This window comes from Diceros bicornis, chromosome 4 (assembly GCF_020826845.1).
Source record: "Diceros bicornis minor isolate mBicDic1 chromosome 4, mDicBic1.mat.cur, whole genome shotgun sequence".
Classification (NCBI taxonomy): domain Eukaryota; kingdom Metazoa; phylum Chordata; class Mammalia; order Perissodactyla; family Rhinocerotidae; genus Diceros; species Diceros bicornis.
Window position 1 is genome coordinate 88,529,407 of NC_080743.1, and position 19,358 is coordinate 88,548,764.

General features: G+C 35.8%; 1 protein-coding gene across 6 annotated transcripts in view; it reads right to left on the reverse strand.

Moving 5' to 3' along the window:
* Window positions 1-19,358, reverse strand: part of RASAL2 (RAS protein activator like 2) — a 391,607-nt gene that overhangs the window by 166,032 nt on the left and 206,217 nt on the right. For all 6 annotated transcript variants that reach the window (XM_058539992.1, XM_058539991.1, XM_058539990.1 and 3 more), the window contains exon 3: window positions 11,359-11,485. In XM_058539992.1, coding sequence (XP_058395975.1) covers window positions 11,359-11,485 — 127 coding nt within the window. The remainder of the gene's footprint in view (window positions 1-11,358; window positions 11,486-19,358) is intronic.

Below are 19,358 nucleotides of genomic sequence, written 5' to 3' on the forward strand. Positions count from 1 at the left end.
CTTCTAGTTGCTGTATGTGGGACGCGGCCTCAGCATGGCCGGACAAGCGGTGTGTCGGTGTGCGCCCGGATCCGAACCCCAGCCGCCAGTAGCAGAGCCCGTGCACTTACCCGCTAAACCACGGGGCTGGCCCCATATTTTGCTATCATGGTCTTTGGGTTTTGAATTTGTAGGAAGAAATACAAACAAAAATGGTACATTAAATGATAGGCAGAGCATTTAGGATCCACAGAAAACTTGTTTGCCAGCATTACTTCGGCTAAGTTTTATTTAACAAAGAGGCAAGGAGAAGAAAATATCATTTTAAACACTCCTGAAAAGTCCAACAGAGGTTTCTTTTATAATCTATTAGATTATAATTCATCTAATGTAAAAACATCAACAAGTTTTTAGTCTTGTTTAGTCAGACTCCATTTCTCTTCTTTGCTGCAGATAAATAAAAACTAAGCTGTTTTAATGGTCAACATAATATCCTGCTACAAATTAAGGACTGGAGAGTGAGAAGAAACTTAGCTAATTTTTAAAGCAGTATATTTTAGTAATGTGAAACCCATTGGTTGGCATCAATATAATATATCCTTCCAGTTAATTCTCTAACATTTTAGTTCATTGTTTTCCCTGTTTTTGAAATACATCATAAAGAACTGAAATGTATTTCAGTACAGGCAGGTTTCTTCTCTATTCTTTCTCTTTCTCTTCCTCCTTATTATAGTTATTAGTATTACTGCCATTATTATTATTATTTAAGAATACGGACTCATTCATTTGATTAAAAGTTAAAAGGTTAAAAAAGGTTATATAATGAAAAGTTAATGTCCTTGCCACTCTGATCCACCAAGTCTCCAGTTCTCTCCTCAGAAGCAACCACTGCTAAAAGCTTCTTCTATATAAGTCTAGAGTTACATACACACGCTTATATGCATATGGCTTTTTTACAGAAATCACATCATAATATACATATACATTTCTGTACATGCCCCCCCCCCAACAATGTATCTTGGAAATTGTTTCAATTACTACTCACGGAGCCACTTTCTTTTTGATAGGTCCATTACATAGATTTAAGATTATTTAAATAATCTCTTATGATGGATATTTAGGTTGCGTCTGCATGATGGAATGACTGTGAGATGTATAGGACAAATTCTTAGAAGTGGGCTGCTTCTGGGGAAAAAAGGATGGATATTTTTGCTAAAACGCATCCTGCAGAGGCTGCCTCTGTAGAAGCAATTTGGCATTAATGGACTAGAATGCTTGTTTCCTCCTATCCTTCCAAAACAAACTTTTTTCTTTTTGCTTAATCTCGTAGGCAAAAACTGGCAGCTCATTGTAGTTTTAATTTTTTATTGATTATAAATGAGGTATGGCATTTATCCTTGTGTTTAAATGGCATTTAATTTTCTTTCCTGTGAACTGTATATGTCTTTCCCTATTTTTTAAGCTTTTACATGTTAATAAAATAATATACGCACACAGTTTAGAGTCTACTGGTTTTACAAGACTCATTAAAACAAACAGCAATCCCCAGGTCTCCTCTTCTAATACTTTTCCTTCTCCAGGAACAACTTTTATCTCTCTCAGCAAATTCTTTTGGTAGTTACCATCAAATAAATAATATGACTGTACTGATGTTTTTTAATTTTTCCATTTTAGACATTATCTATTGACTTTCCACTATGGAAGATGAGACTCTGATTCTTCTCTCCTCCATTACTACCCCAGTAGACGCATATACACTTCCTATTCTCTCACCCTCCCTATATAGTTACACAGTAATTTTGGTAAGAACAAACAATATTAAGGCTATGTATGCTATTTACAGTGCAGCCATACAGTATATCCTGTGTATACTGTAGCACAGTGATCAAGAGCCTAGATCCTAAAGGCTGACTGCCTGGGTTCAAATCCTATCTTTGCCATTTACTAGCTGTCTAGTTATTTAGGCAAGTTACTTAACCTCCCTAGGCCTCAGTTTCCTTATCTGTAAAACAATACCTTGTGGGTTTACAAGCATTACAAAGTTCATATCTATAAAGTGCCTAATATGTAGAAAGTGCTATATAAGCATTCTCTGAGTCCTGAACGACTTTTTTGTTTCTCCTGTAGTTATTCTGTGATCATTCATTTGCTTAGATTTCTATAAGCTTATTGTTAATTCAATTCCAAATTTGCTTCCTGTTGTTTAAATTCATTAGTGATATCAATTTTGTCTTCTTGGAGAAGTCCTCATTACCGCCTTCTTCTGACTGCTCCAATCTGAACCGGTTGCCTTCATTCTACAGCTGGTACAGAGTGTTTAACTCGCTTCTCTCTCTATCATTCTTCCGAGGGTTTCCTTTTGTCTTTCCCATGTTGGATCTGCTATTCTATATTCCACATCCTGCTCATTCTTGGTGAAGAATATATTTCATTAGCTTCAGGAGAAATAATGTATAGGAAGTAATTTTTTAAAAAAATCTTGCATGTCTGAAAATGTCTTTATTTATTTCTCATGTATGATTAATGGCTTATAGCTAAATATAGAATTCTAAGTTGGAAATAATTTTCCTTCAGAAGTATGAGGGCATTCTTCATTGTTTTCTAGCTTCTGATGTTGCTGATAGGAAGTCGGAAGCCGTTCTGATTTCTGATCCTTAGTGTGTAATCTGTTTTCCTTTCTGTGGAAATTTGTACAACTGTCTCTTCGTCACTAGAGACAAATTGAAATTTCCCAAAAATGTGCTTTGTCATAGGCACTCAGTAAGTCCTTTCAATTTGGAAACTTACATCCTTCAGTTGTGGGACATTTTCTTGAATTATTTTGCTAGTGATTCCCCCCCCTTGTTTTTCTTTTTCTGGATCTCTTTGTTTTGCTATTAGACTTCCTAGACTGGTACTCTATTTTATTTTTTCTTTCCTCTACTCTCTGGGATATTTCCACATTTTCATCTTCCAACCCTTCTACTGAGTTTTATTTCTGTTACTTTTTTTTTAAATACACAGCAGCTCTTTGGCTTTATATATAACAATCAGTTCTCGTCTCATGTGTATAATATTTTCTCTCTCTGAGGATAGTGACGAATTTCTTTTAAGTTTTCTATTCCCTGTCTGTCACTGTTCCTTCAAGTTTCTTTTTCCTTTTGTTTTTTTGTTTAGATTTTTCTCTTTCATGCTAGAAGCTTTTTTTCGGATGACTGCTAGTCTTGGGAATGCCAGTATCTTTAGGTCTTTCCTCTTGGGCCGGTTAAATGTCTCAAATGGTACTGTTCCGATCTCCTGCCCAGAGGGTAAAGGCAAGTGAGAGAAGACCGGTGGAGGAGTCTCATCGCTCAGTGTGTAGATGTTCACTCAATTCCCTTATATTTAAAGTGCCCTATGTTCTCAATTTTGCCTGGCATGCCCCAATCTAGAGACCCTTGGGGGTTTTTTCTCCAAGGAATTAATCTCTAGTCTTATATAAAGGTAGAGGCGGGTGTGGGAAGAGCCAGGGTTCAGTGGAATGGAGAAGAGGAGGAGGCCTAGGGATCCACTACCATGTGTTCCTGGTACCATTGATTCCTGAGCTATTTGAAGATTCTGTGGTAAAAATCAGCTTAGTTCTTGGCTTTCCTCATTGCCAGATTAGGATTTGGCTTTCTCAAGTCAGCTAGGTCATTTAGCACACTCCATTTGCTTTCAGCTTTCAATTTATTATTATTTTTTGTGTGTGTGGTATTTTCTTCTTTCTCATCCTCCTTATCCTTAAAAGACTATGTCTTGAAGAGAAAATCCCTTTACTACAGTTGTAGTGGGGTTTCTGGAAGAAATACAATTATATGCTTATTTGCAGCCCACCATTTTTCTTCCCAGAAGTTCAGGCTGAATCTAAAAGACTTTCCTGATTGTTCATGCCACTCATTCTCTAACCACCCTAGTGGATGACCAAGATTAATATTGCCTTAGAACTGGTCAAGAGGGCCCCTCGCCTGGGCATCACATTTTAGAGGACTCAACTCTGTTGCTCCTAGGCACAAATCCCCACAGAGCTTGAATGCACAGGCCAGGCTGTCCACACGCATGTTTGTGAGGCCTCTGATGATGTGGGACCACATCTGAAAATTCTAGCCTGGACTTCCACATTGTTATAAAAGTATACAGGTATACAGTCAAGGTTGAAGGAAAGAACATATTTTATTTAAGTTTATTTAAAAACAAAAGTTTTTTATGCTAACGTAAATATTAAGATATATGATACAGCTCTGTAAACCTAGCAAATGGTGGTCCACAGTTAAACGGTGACTTCCTTCAAGGTTTCTCCTGCTCCAGGTCTTCTGGCTTTAGAGCAACCCTGACAAGAGCCTATACAAATGACTGACATGAATCAGAAAAGAAATTCCTTATTTAAGACACTTTATTGCTATCTGCTGAAAATTTTATGAAATAATTACAAATCAAAGATGACAATTAAATGATATGCACTCCTAGTTGTCGGGCAATGCATAATTTGCACAACCAGAGGGATAGTACTGCTCTTGAACCATCTTTCACAGAAGTGAACAAATCTCTACCGTGTCAGGATAAGGATGGGGAGGAAGATAGAAGAGCAAATCAGGAATCCAAATTTCCACTTACAAGTTAGAAGTTGTAGTCTGGCACATTGACTTAGAACTGATTTTCTCAGAGAAAAAAACGTTCTAACTGCTAATCTAAATCTAGTTCATAAGAGTAAAATAAAAATCGGCTTTAGTAGGTTAGCTTGAGAACTTAAGAACTGCTAGTTTTTATTTTATTCATACTAGTTTTGAGTTCCAAATAACTAACTTTCAAAAGAAATTTAGGAAGGTGTTCAAAATTAACTGACATTTTGAAATTCAATTGGCTAACAAATGCAAGCTGCTCCTTTCTAATGGACAAACCTGATTAAATGATTAAATCAGGCTGGCAGTAAGGTCAGCTCTGTTATAATGTTTGCTTTGAAAACTTGAATGTTCCACCACAATTGACACATTAGGGAACAATCCGTGATTACGTGAATTTTTGTTTGTTTATGAATAAGGTCATCTCTGAAAAACACTAGGTGAACAAAGAAAACTGCACCAAGCAAGAAAGCTGAACCAAGCCACGTATGAATACACAAAATGCTCACACACATGCAAACTTCAAACATCTACCTGCTGCCTCACTTCACTGTGTGTGTTCTGAGCCACACCCATCCACATCTGGTATGACAATGTTCTACTCAATTTCCAAAAACCCTCCTTCCATCACTTCACAATAACTTACAAATACTCTGATGCCCACTACCACAAGTAAATTTCAGGATTTTTTCAAGGTAAAGTGCTATATTTATTGCAGTATTTATGTTATTTCTCAATAATTTAACACATAAAAATGCACTACCATTTTCACAAAGTTCCAATCTTTGTTTACATGTCGTTAAACAAGTTTTTGAGTATAGTGCCCCTAATCCCCTTTTCTCCATAAGCTTTGTCATTTTTATTGTGTAATTTTGCACAGAGCAGTGATTTTTATATGACATATGTCACATTATAGCAGGAACTGACTGTACATGGCTATTTTAACCTAGACTCAAGCTCATACTTCTAGAATACATATTATCAGCAGTATTACCATGTATATCTTATAGAATCTTACAAATTGCAAAGAATAAACATATACTCGCTCATGATTTTTAAGAAAATCCAAAACTACCCAACCAAAAGCCTCAAGGGACTTTATTCCAGGGTCTTCTACCTTAATTATCCATAATGTTTTTGATAATTCTATTTGATTTTTCCTCAAAAAACATATGTATCGCTGAAACCTAAGAACGATAGAATACAAGCATAAAGGCTGGATATTAAGCAGCTGTCTTAGCATGAGCCTGCTTATAGATAATTGTGAAATGGTCTCAGTTTATTTTATAGGAGGGGAACAAGATGACTGTCTTAGGACATTTCAAAGAAACCCAAGTACTGCCATTATCCATTCAGCTCTAGCTTTCAGAGCTAGAAATACCAGGCTACTGATTTTTTCATAAATATTTTGATCATTCGTATGTCTATTACCCTAAAGTTCAAGATCTGCTTCTGTTGGTTTTATACACACACACACACACACACACACACACACACGCACACATACACACACAAATTTAACAGTCAATCTAAATATTGAGTGCTACCAGATACAGGCACTATTTATCAGTATCTTTAATTCTATTATTTAAAAAAATGAAAGAATATGTTTCTTGCAATATTAAATTTTCTTTACTCATATTTCTCCTTCTTTCAATATTATTATTATCATCCTATATTTTTATAGAAGATTCTAGCATCTTGAAAATACTAATTAAATTATCTAGATACTCCTAATAATGTCTTGGGAATAAAAAGAAAGTGATCATTAGTCTATACATAAAGTTAGAACTGAGGCCAATTTAACAGAGAAGGTCAGGGTTAAAAGCTAAGGTTTGAATAATCAATATCTTCTAATAATTTCGAGTAAAAGAGTTTTTCTTTATAAAATTATTATAAAGAAATACCTTGGAGAGGATATTCTGCTTTAATATTCATTTTTTTCAGTTTCCACAAATTTTTATCACTGAGGTCAATAAACTTAGGAAAACATAGGTACAAGGTTGACTTTTCTCAAAATTTTTCCAATTTGATTTCATTTTTTAGTGGTGGTATTTTTAATTTTCTGTTTGACTTCTTCATTTACATAAACATGAAAATTCTGGATAGCTAACTTTACGAGACTTTTGATATATTCTTTCCTAAGGCTTGCTAGCATGTATCAAAGGCATACTATGTCAAATTATGATTTTAAGTACATTTACAAATTATGATTTTAAGTACATTTACCAAATGTTTCTGGGTTTTGAGGACTCTATAATAGTGAAACAAATTTACTTATCACAGGCACAGTTTTTTAAAACTCCAGAGATTTTGTAAGACCATGAGGGTAACTTTAAGATTTTATCATAATATAATAAAATAGAGGCACGAGATCTCTGCAGCTTTCAGGTACTAGATGTTTGGTTTTGAATTTGCCATTCAATTTGAATCTTCTGTTTGAGAACTGAGAAAGCACGGCCTTATAAATGTTTGGCATTTTCTAATTAAACTAGCTTTATGATCATGTTTATGACATTACCTGCAAACAAGTATTCTTGCTTATTTCAGGCTTCATTTGGGCATGAGAGCATGAACTTTAAGGGAATGTCAAAGAAATGCAACAAACAGATTGGACAGAGTTCCCGATTCATACCTCTGTGCTGTCAACCAGCCAGGCCACAGAGTTTGCAATAGAGATATATTTTCTTCCATAAATGTATACTTCACAAAAATGTCGTCCACTGTTCAGCTTTCCCCTTTCCTCTATTTCACAGTGTTCTAGGAAAGTATTTGATGGCTTCTTTTTTAATTGACTTCATGTAGGTTACAGGTACATTAAAAATGAATATTTACTAGTTCCAGGTTCATGTGGTCAATTTATACATCTCCCAGTATTGTTTGTATTCAAAGACTCTGCCATTTGAAGAAGTCATTTCCTTTTGAAAACTCAGCAAATCATACTTTACATGGTTTGAATTTGGAAAATCTTTTTTTTGATGAATAAATTAAAATCTGGATATTGTCACCAGGGGAAAATAGGTTTTTCTAGTTTTTCTAAACCTGGAAACAGGTGCTTTAGACATGATGCTCATATACCTCAAGAAAACATCTCATTTTCAGTGGAAAATAATTTGGTGTATCAAAATCTGTGTCAAATGCCAGTGTAAATATAAATTTTAGCATCTTGGGTAATCTGTAAACTGCTGAATGCTGAGAACCATTGAGTGAGAAGTACATTCCGTGCTTATGGCCCCCCCACTGCCTCCCAATACACACTTTTTCCCCCCTAAGTTCCTGACATTTATTAGGTTTCTCATCAGTGTGAATTTGCTCATGTTAACAATGTGTGAGGCACAAATATAGGCCTTCTCATCTTTTTACATTCAAAAATTTTTACACCAGTTTGAAATCTCTGATGTACAGTAAATTGGCAGCCACTACAAAAGTTCTTCACAGATCATTACATTCATAGAGCTCCTTTATGTTATGAATTCTCTGAAGTAGAGTAAAAGGTACATGTTTTTCATGAGTGGGCATTTCTCCATAGCTGATTGCCTCATACCTGAAATCAAAATGTATGCCACAGTTTTACAGCTGCAAAAACTGATCAGTCCTCCTTGGGGTTCCACTGGAGAAGAACAAAGAGAATCCAGAGCTTGCAAAGTGTGAGAACTGTGCAAAAACAGAAGGGCTTCCCCATACACACCTGACTCAACTTACTTATTTGGAAATAAAATTCTGGATTTTCATTCTTCTTCTCTGGTCCGTCCTTTGCTAGCGCTTCCTCATCTTCCTAACCTCTAAATGTTGTTCCAGGGCTTAATCTTAGACTTCTCCCTTCTACCTACACACATTTCCCTGGTGATTTCATTCAATCTCATGGCTGCGAACACCGTCCATTTGCTAAACGTTTTTATATCTCCAGTCTGTACTTCTTCTTGATTTCCAGACTCATATATTTCCACTTAGGTGTCTAATAAGACCCTCAAACTTCAAATTTCCAAAATTGAGCTCCTGGGCAATCGCACTTTCAAACTGGCTTATTCATAGTCTTTCCCATTTAAAAAAAATAACTTCATTCTTCTAGCTGCTCTAGCCAAAATTCTTCACTCTTCTGTTTCTTACTATATCCAATCCAACAAGCAAATTCTGTTGGCTCTGCCTTCAAATACATCCAGAATCTCGTTGTTTCTCAGCCATTCCACTACTACATTATGGCCCAAGTTCTACCATCTCTTGTCGAGATTATTGCCATAGCATCCTAATTGGTCTCTGAACTCCCATTCTTGCATCCCTACTCTCAATATAGAAGTTGGTGGCTCCTCATGTCACAAAGTAAAAGTCAAAGCCCTTATGATCACCTATAAGACTTTCATGATCTGCTTGCTCAAGAGCTCAAAGATATCATCTCCTACTACTCTCCCCCTTGTTCTTTCCACTCTAGCCTCACTGGCATCTATGCTGTTCCTAGAACATTCCAAACATATTCCTACTTTATATTAGTTGTTCCCCTGGTGGAACCCCTTAGCCCCTGGTATCCACATAACTTACTCCCATACTTTATCAGATCTTTACTCAAATGTCACTTAACAGTGAGGCATTCCTTGGCACCTTAAGCTAAAATTATACTTCCTTGACACTTCCTATCCCCATTCCCTCCTTTATTTTTTCCTTTGCACTTATCACCATTTAGCATAGTATATACTTTACTTATTACTCTTGCTTATTGTCTGTCACTTCTCAATAGAATGTAAACTCCACAAAAGGATAGATTTTTTTACTTTCTTTTCACTGCTATATCTCAAGTGCCTAGAACTGTATTTGGCACATAGTTGTCACTCAATAACTATTTGCTGCATAAATGAATGGGGTTTTAAAAAATAAAAAATCAATAAAAGCCATACAATAAAATATACCACAATATTAACACGTATGTGAATAGTCATCAATAATCTATCTTCCTAACTATGTAAGAAACTTCTAACGGCAGAAATTTTATCTTACATCTCTTTTCCTCCTTAGAGACTGGCATAGAATATTACATATACAGCAATTACTCAAACATTTGACAGCAGAAAATTTTGCCTAAAGACAAATTACTAGGAGATAAAAATAGAACAAGAGAATAATTATCTAATTCAACATTAGACTGGCATATAAGAAAGAATGGCTTTAAAAGTAGTTTTTCCCCTCTGATATTTATGAGCGATAGCTTCCAGTGCTAATTTAGGATATCCACTGCAAAAAGGATCATGGACTGCCATGGGTCAAGATGGCTCACAGACCTGCTATCAAGCACAGAAGGTAGAGGATTCGCTCTGGACTAGACACCTTGGCCACCTCATCTTAGTTTGTCTTTGGGAACAGTACCTGGAATGCTGGACATGTTTAATAATTTACTATATAGTTCTCTCTTCTATAAAATTGTAATAATTCTTCAGACTACAAGTACACTTCCTCAAAATCAACTGACTTTTGTGGGTCAAAGCTTGAATAGTCAAACGTTCCTAGAAAAGCGGCAAAGACAGTCATCAACATAATATTACAAATAATGACAGCAAAGGAGTTGAAAGAAGGTGACTCGGAGCCAGGCCAATTCACACAGAACTTGTACGTAAGACATAAACAGGCTGTAAAATGGTTACACCCAGACAGGTTTGTAGTATAATTTAGGCCCACACCTAAACTCCTTTCAACACATGCTAAAGAAGTACAATGGAAATAAGATGAGAAGAAAATCTGATTTCTCCAAGTATGACTCCTTTGAGAAAAGTGTTTGCTAACTTGACTAACGTCTAGAAAAGCAACCACTGTTACAAGATAAAAAGAAAAATAAAAGATTCAAATTCTAACCAAGAATTCTGAGTTCAATTTAGAAAATGAAGAGAAATGAAGAAAAAGGCAAAAACAAGCAAAAAAAACCAAACCTTGATTTTCAAAAATTAAACTAAAATCACAGAAATATCCATATTAACCAACATAGAGACAATAAATGATTCTGTTTTATCTACCGACTAAATGTCTAGGTTCACTAAGCAAATAATAATACAACAATGCAAGGCATTTCCTACTTTTCAAATTCTTTCATTATTTTATTTAGTCTTAATTATGTTCCCTTAAAATTATTTGACTGGTCTAATTATCTAAATATCCATCGTTAAGCATGCAAAACACCAGATTACATTTGGTAGGAAATAGGGAAAGAGCTGCTTTGATACTGACATTAATTCCTTTAGTGTACAATATCTCCAGTAGGGTTTTTTTGTTTTCTCCCTTCTGTCACCCACTCCAACCACAGTCCTGACTATAACTTACGTGGGATGTGTAAAATTAGCTCAGCTAAATTAGCCTGCTCTGACATTACATTATACAAGACAACATCAGTAGCTGTGTGAACAGGAGATAAACCACTCAATACTAAGTCTTCACACAATACTGGCTCCCTAAGGAATCTCAGTGCTTCAACAAGATTACCTAATATTCTTTGAAAATTTAAAGCAAAGCAGTAAACTCAGAAACAACATATCATCCAACTTGCCTAGGACTGTACAGCAACCTTACTAGCACTCAGATAAATTTTTATCTCTGTAAAATAACTTTGCTGCCACTTGGTTATAAAGAATAGAACTTTCTAATGACCTCTAATTCTCAGTTAACATACTATATTTCAACTTGCTTACTTAACAGGAAATGCAGGATGTTTTGTTTTATTGTAACATTCACTAACAAGTCCATAAATTACCAGATAAAAGCTAGGAAGCTCTGTCCTTTATAAGCTTACCCAGTTTAGCTGCGCCCTCTGGTGGGTACTCAGGAAACTGACCCTCGGAAGGGACACTGACAGTTCTCCGCAGGCATCGCCCTTTGGTGGCATCTGTTTGCTGCTCCTGTCCTCCCTCCACAGGTATCTAGTTAACCAACAGAAAAAGAGATGAAACTTAACAGTTAACTCATCATAACTACCTTCTGTTTGAATAATGTTTTTAGTTAATGATGACAGGAGTTTTTAATCATCAGAGCAAAGTAGAAGAAATGTAGAAATAAAGTATATACAATGGTAAGTTATTACTACCCCTTTTGAGAAGCTTTTCTTTAAAAAGAAAACTTGAAAGATCAGGAAAAGTGAGCATGTAAATTAGCTTATAGGAAGCATGTACAAATAATATACAGAAGTGTACCTGCTTTGGGAGCTCCGGAAAATAAAACAAAACACCCACACAAATAAAAGATTCTTTTACATCAAAAACTGGTTCACAAGCACCATTCTGCCCAAAGCTCAATAAGGTAAATGGAAATGAAAGTTGATGAGAAAGATTTAGCTCCAAAATTCTCTACAAAAAAGGTTTTGTTAGATAAAAGTAGTAAAATCACTCAAATTTTCTTCAATGTTAGAATTAAGCACTTAGAGATAGTTAATAAAACACATTTTCAGTGGAAACTTGTATAGATAATTATATAAAATGGCATATTTTCTTCCAAAAGTGAGATTAGTTTCTGAAATCCTAAAAAATATTTTTTTCTGGCATAATTTCAGGAACATATCAAGTGTTGTTTATATATGTGGAATGAGAAATATGAATGGTATAAAAGATCTCTAATGCCAATAACTATTTTAAAACTTACAGGTTATCATTGTAGACTAACGGGATGGCTCTAAGTTCTTTTTTTTTTTTGGTAATGCTAAAAGACCAAATCATTTTCGTTTGAGAGTAGAGGGCAAGGACTTTTCACAATGAGATTTTACTAGTAACTTTTACCAGAACTAATAGTACTGGTAACATCTTAAATAGTTTGGCAAAATATGTCAGTAATTAATCACAGTTTCTAATTTCTTATGGCTCCAATATTGAAATTTCAACAAATTTCAATAATAATGACTAGCACTGAGTTTCTTACCATGTGCAAGGCTAAGGAATTTACATGTGTGATATTATGAGGGAGCCATTATTATCATCCTCTTTTTAGATGAGGAATAATTTATTTCTCCAAATGATTACAATGTGCACATATCACATCAACTGATCCAGCAAAACTGGGATAGATACAGGCTTAAGGGTATAGGCCTTCTGCTTTGCCCCAGTAATCCAACGCCTGTGACAGGGGTCAAGGGGATGATAGCCAAGGGAAGCTTTCTCTGTGTTACTGAGAATCTGAAGAGCAAAGTCCTAATGTCTTCATAAGGACTGAAAATTTTCACACTCTTTATAGGACCAAAAATTCCTCATTTCTTCATACCATAACTACGGTTACTGCTTGCACATTGAGAAACAAAAGGCAGAATTAAGAAAGGTAAAATTCTAAAATATAAGGGAGACCGAATAATAGCATCAATAAAGACACGAACTCTTCCAAAAGCACTCTGTAATATAAAACTTTACGAACAGTAATCTAAGTCGCCCATCCCTTTCAGGATGGAAATTATATTATCTCTAATTAAATAATTAAAAGAGTAGCACAGAGAGGTTAAATAACTCCCTCCAAGTAAGAAAGGCAAAAATGTATCCTCTACCTGCCTTAAAAGTAGGAAAGAATGGGGGTGTATTAGGAAGAAAAAAAAAAAATAGTTTGGATCTTTGAACAAACAGATAAGCCTAAATAAACATAATTATTTTCATAAGAGTTCTAAAAGTACCTATTATCTAAAAAAATGAAGGCCTAAGCCACACAGAAAAAAGGTGTAGTTATTTTTGATATTTTAGGAGGGAATGACCTATGATCTTTTCTGTGGAAATTTATAAAGGCCATCTCCAGGAAAAAGTAAGAAACGGCTTCTATTGTCATATGCTTTGTCTCCACCATATCTAAGGAGATGATAAATAAAATATATCAAATCTCTTATTTGGGCCTAGAATTCGCTCACAATGATTTTCTCCAAGTTTTAATGTAGACTTTTTGTCTTCTACTGTTGAAACTTAAAATATGATAAAAGGTTTTATTCAAAGCATCACTCTTAACGGTTAGCGCATTTTACCTCTGACTTGGGGATATAAGGAAGAATAGTGTTGACTTTTATTCTAAACCTGCATTTCTTAAGAATATTTTATTTTTACAACACTAACGATTGCTTCTTACCTAAAATATTTTTTAAAGATATTGATCCATTCCTCGAAAATTAGAGGGATCATATTTCAAGTATGTTCAAATGAACTAAGCTGGAGTTCACAAATCTTAGTACACAGCTCAAGAGAATCAGTTTTAGAAAAAGTCAACTTTAGAAAAGCAATTTTGTCCATTTTGATTGTCTTAGTTTATGAGTCCACATTTACTTGTTCATACTGAATTACTCTTTAAAAATTGTTTATCTTTCAGATTCTATAACCTGAGAGGAATTTTGTTTTTCTTTTAACCTCTTTGGCCTTGTCCTGTGCTTCTGAGTCCTCTTTCTCCTCAGGGGAAAAAAACCAAGCACTTTAATACATTCCATTTTAGATGAGGAAAGTGGAACATAGTGAGAAGTACATGGCTTCTCTGGTATCTAAAACGTGTTAATAACAAAGACAAACTGGATCTCTGACTGCACTCCTCTTTGTTAGTTCCAAACCATCCACGACAACGGAAGAGCAATGTGGCACAAATACATCAAGTTACTTAGAAATCATCCTTGACGACCAGCACTAAGCATGGAGGCATAAATAAATCACTTAGCCTTACCAAATCTCAATTTCTATATTTTTGGGGCATGGTCTTTCTGGTATCTCAGCTATAGTTGCCTGGGGTGGTAAGGTTTTAAAGAGGTCTCTCACTGGCAGAGTCAGGCCTCTAGCATTGCTCAGGCCATTGTTGAGAGTCAGGCCTCTCAACATTTCAGCTGCTCTCTAGAAAGTCTGAGTAGTCCTGCCCTGAGCATGTATAGTCCGGCCCTTGACCAAAGACTCACCAGTGTCCTGCCCAGCAGATTCCAGCCCCTTCACCTGCAGAATTCTTTTTTCTGCCTCCTCAGCTCAGTGGGACTACTACACTCTGCTTGGACTCCATATCAAGTACCAAAGTCGGGAAATGGTACACAGCAGAGAGCGAGAGCAATGGTGATGATCACTGTCTTTGGCCGCCTATTGTCCAATGCCTGAAAATAGTTTCTCTCTCTTTCTCTTCTACAGATTAGATAGATAGATAGATAGACAGACAGACAGACAGACAGAGACAGACAGACAGATAGACAGACAGATAGGCAGTTCTATATATCTCTATATATCGATATATAGTCCAGTTTTATGTCGTTTGTAGTGAGAGGTCTAGTTTTGTACCAGTTACACCGTAACACTGGTGGCAAAAGCCTCTTATTATCTCTTATCCAAACCACTAATATGGTCTCTTCATTGGTGACGTTCTGCCTCTTAAATATATCCTTTCCATAGTTATCAGAGTATTTCCAAAATGCAAATATGATTATTTCATTCTGAGGCTTAAAGCCCTTCAGTTGTTCTCCTTTGCCCCTTGCTATGGTTTTCAAAGGAGTGGTGGTGTATTTGTATGTGGAAGTATATGACAGGGGGAGGTATGTCTCTACTTCAACCAGAGCTTAATTCTGAATTTGTCTGTTTTAAAGGGCTTCTGCTTAAGCTTTTCTACAAAGAAAGGGTTCTTCTGCTAAAAGAGTGTTTTAAAACTACTACTATCTGGGGCCGGCCCGGTGGCGCAAGCGGTTAGGTGCGCGCGCTCCGCTGCGGCGGCCCGGGGTTCGCTGGTTCGGATTCCAGGCGCGCACCGACGCACTGCTTGGTAAGCCATGCTGTGGCGGCGTCCCATATAAAGTGGAGGAAGATGGGCACGGATGTTAGCCCAGGGCCGTCTTCCTCAGCAAAAAAAGAGGAGGATTGGCGGATGTTAGCTCAGGGCTGATCTCCTCACAAAAAAAAAAAAAAAAAAAAAAAAAAACTACTACTATCTTACAGAGTAAGCACAAGCTCCCTAATATATTATACCAGGTTATCCACAATCTGGCCACTGCGTGAGTGTCCAGCTTCAGACTTTACGTTCTATGAACATCAAATTGCTTGCATTTCCCTACTATATCCCCTATTTTGTAGTTCAGTGCCTTTGCTTAGTTTGTTCTCGAATCCTAAAATATTTTCCCTCACTTTCTTTCCTATTCTATGCCTTCCAGGTAAACTCCTCTTCATCCTAAGGCTTAAGACAGGCATGGCCTCTTCCAGGAATCTTCCCCCTCTACCAATTCCCTAAGGGAAGGTTAAGGTACACCTCCCTGAGGTTCTGTCAATAACAGATCTTTCTCTGTCACTATACTTATTATATTGAATTATAAATATTCATTTGTGCAACTAATTCCACGTAACTTAACAGCTTGTATCTTACCAGTCAATCCCCAAATCTTAAAATAGCTCCAACCCAGAAATGAATAAATATTTGATAGGTAGAGATGGGGCAAAGGAAAAAACATAACATCAGCCAAAAAGTTGCTAAGCATATAAATTTTCTGTTTTGCTTTGGAGCAGGAAGTAGGCCAATTTAGCTAGAGACTCTTAAGGGGGATAAGTGGGGTAGAACACCAAAATATATTATGACTACACTGGGAGGGCTTTAATACCAGGTCATGCATAATTCAGGGAGTACTGGGAAACTATTCAAGTTTTTAGAGGAATGGTAGTCTCTTAATTGGTCTGTCTCCTTCCTATCTCTCTCTCTTCCAATACATCCTACAGATTAATATTCATAACACATAACTTTGATCAAATCTCTTCCTTTCTTAAGCTTCCCTTGGTAATTGCCCATTGCCAATAGCATCTTAATGACACAGACTACGGTTCTTTTGAATAAATGGATTTTCTTTTATTCTATCCACTTTACTTATGCTATTTATCAAATGCCGTTTTAAAATTGTCTTAATTTCACAACTAAATCTGGTATGGGGGAGAGAGAGGAAAGAATTGTGTCTTATTCTTTGCAACTTCTAATATAGTGAATACACACACAGGGGCACATTATGTATTTGCTGAATAACCTGAAAGTGGTTCTGAATGAAACATGCCATGAGTATTTTACCCCAGGATAAATAACAGTTGATTTTAGCTGTTTGTACAAACTCTAACTGCTATTTTCATCAGTATATCTGAGTGTAAATACTGCTTTCCAAAAGCAAGAAAAATATTGTAAAATATTTTAAAATTGCATTATTACTACCTTTGCAGCCTGTATGCTAGCATTCAGTTTAAAAAATTTCAAATACAGAAAGTAGAGTCTGAATGAAGAAAAATGGAACCATATTTACCCTTCCTAATGGCTTGTTATTACCAAAAGAAAGAAACTCACAAATTCAGCTTTCTTCTGTATTTTGATACTGGCTGTACCTCAGAGGGGTTCAGAATTGTCTTGTCTACCATTTCCCTCAATTTCTTAATCTCTAGTTTACTTGGTCTTATCTCTTGCAAGCAAAATGGAATTCAAATGGCCTCCTACGCCCTCTTTGAACTGGGCTGGTGCTAAGCCAGCTGGGGCCTTTCCTGGCATCCAGGCAGGGAAGTATATTTCGTAACAAGCAACGTCTATTTGGCATAATCTGCATGAAGCAATTTACTGAACCAATGAGTCATTTCTCAAGGTGATACTCCTCACAGACTTCTCTTTCAGCATTCTGCCCAGATCTACCCTTCTGCTACATTCTCAAATTGGTAATTGTTATATTTAACACTCTTCCCATGCGTATCCCACAAGCAGAATTTTTTCCATTTCTGACAGGAAACATGCAAAGTTAAGAGAGAGCACTGAAATATCCCACACACTGAATACATGAGTAATACTAGACTAATATAGTCCTTTCACATTCCAGCAGCGCCTGGCTAAGGATTCAGCTTAAATCCTTACAGAACCCTCTTAATTGATCTCTTTAGCACAGCAATAAACATCCCCATGATTAGTTGATTAAGGTTTAAAAGAGCCTTTTAAGATAATTTTAGCAGGAAATTCCTTCAACTCCTCGTTTCAAGGAATTCTAAATTGTTCACTGCAAAATTCCAAGGGTGAGAGTTACACTCCTCATGACAGTGTGAGTGAAAGGTAGAAGAGTGACAGCATATTCTGGTCATTCCACAAAAAATTGCTTTCTAATCCTTTCCTGTAATGAAATAATTAGAATATTAAATTTATCACTCAAGTAGCAGGTACAGCAATGGCTTAACATTTTCTTATCCTAGAGACTTAATTCCATTTTTCCAACTTAATAGTGGTAGAACAGACTCATCTCAGGGCATTAAACTGTTTTGTAAACTTTTTGTAAACTCATCATCCCTCACCTGGTCTACTGCAGTAATCTAACTCATCTATTTCCTTCCAATCCCTTTCACTCAATTTTCTACATGATCAACAGAGTTACTTTTCTATGAAGCAAATGTAATGATGTTACTGCCCTGTTAAATACCGTTCTATGGTCCAAATCATTTCCAGAATAAAGTCCAAATTCTTTAGCATGGCCTTCAAGGCACTTTATTATTTGGTTCTTGACAGCTATTACTTTTCCTCTGGCAAATCATATTCCAAGAATTCTGAACATTTTGCAGTTTGCCAAAGAGATATAAGATGTTTCTTGACTTTGTATCCTTATACATACATGGAATATCCTTCCCTTCTTTTTCTTATCTTACTAGAAGGTAAGCTTCTATTTGTCTCTAAAGACATGGCCCAATCATAAATTTCTCTGTAAAACCTTTTCTGGCATTCTCCACTTCATATGATATCCCACGCCATGCAATAGCTCAGCTAATCTTTCCCTTATGATTATATTTTATAAATAAAAAATAATAATTTATTGAGGTGAAATTCATATAACATAAAATGAACCATTTTAAAGTGAATAATTCAGTGACATTAGTACATTCACAATGCTGTGCAACCACCACCTCTATTTAGTTCCAAATGAGTACAACTTTTAATTTACCTCAATGTGTCCCCAATAAAACTGCATCTTTGCAATCACAATACTGCATACCTAATAGATGCTCAATAAATAGAGAATCACATATTCAATAATGGAAAAGCATCTTATGGAATATTTTTCTCCTCTTTTATTATCCAGTTTTAGAAAAAATATGAAATTAAGTCATGTTCTGAGAAGACTTATCACACAAAAAGAAGAGAAGGAAATGGGTATTCAGGAATTAAAATTTATAATTTGGCTTTTTCAAATTTATTCAACAAATATTTACTGAGAATTTACTCATGTGGCAGGAACTGTTTTAAGCACGGAGGGATACAGCAATGAACAAAACAAACAAAATCCATGCCCTACGTGAAAAGATGTTCAAGATCACTAATTATCAGGGAAATGCAAATCAAACTACAATGAGATATCACCTTACATCTGTCACAATGACTATAATTACCAAGACAAAAAAATAACAAATGTTGGAGAGGATGTGGAGAAAAGGGAACCTTCATACACTGTTGGTGGGAATGCAAAATGGTGCAGTCACTATGGAAAACAGTATGGAGACTTCTCAAAAAATTAAAAATAGAAATACCATATGACCCAGCTATTCCACTACTGTGTATTCATCCAAAGAACTTGACATCAACACTTCAAAGAGACTTATGCATCCCTATGTTCACTGCAGCATTATTGACAATAGCTAAGACATGGAAGCAACCCAAGTGCCCATCAACTGATGAACGGATAAAGATGATGTGATATATATATACAATGGAATATACTTAGCCATAAAAAAAGACAAAATAGTCCCATTTGCAACAACATGGATGGAACTTGAGGGTATTGTGTTAAGTGAGATAAGCCAGACAGAGAAAGACAAACACTGTATGATTTTATTCATA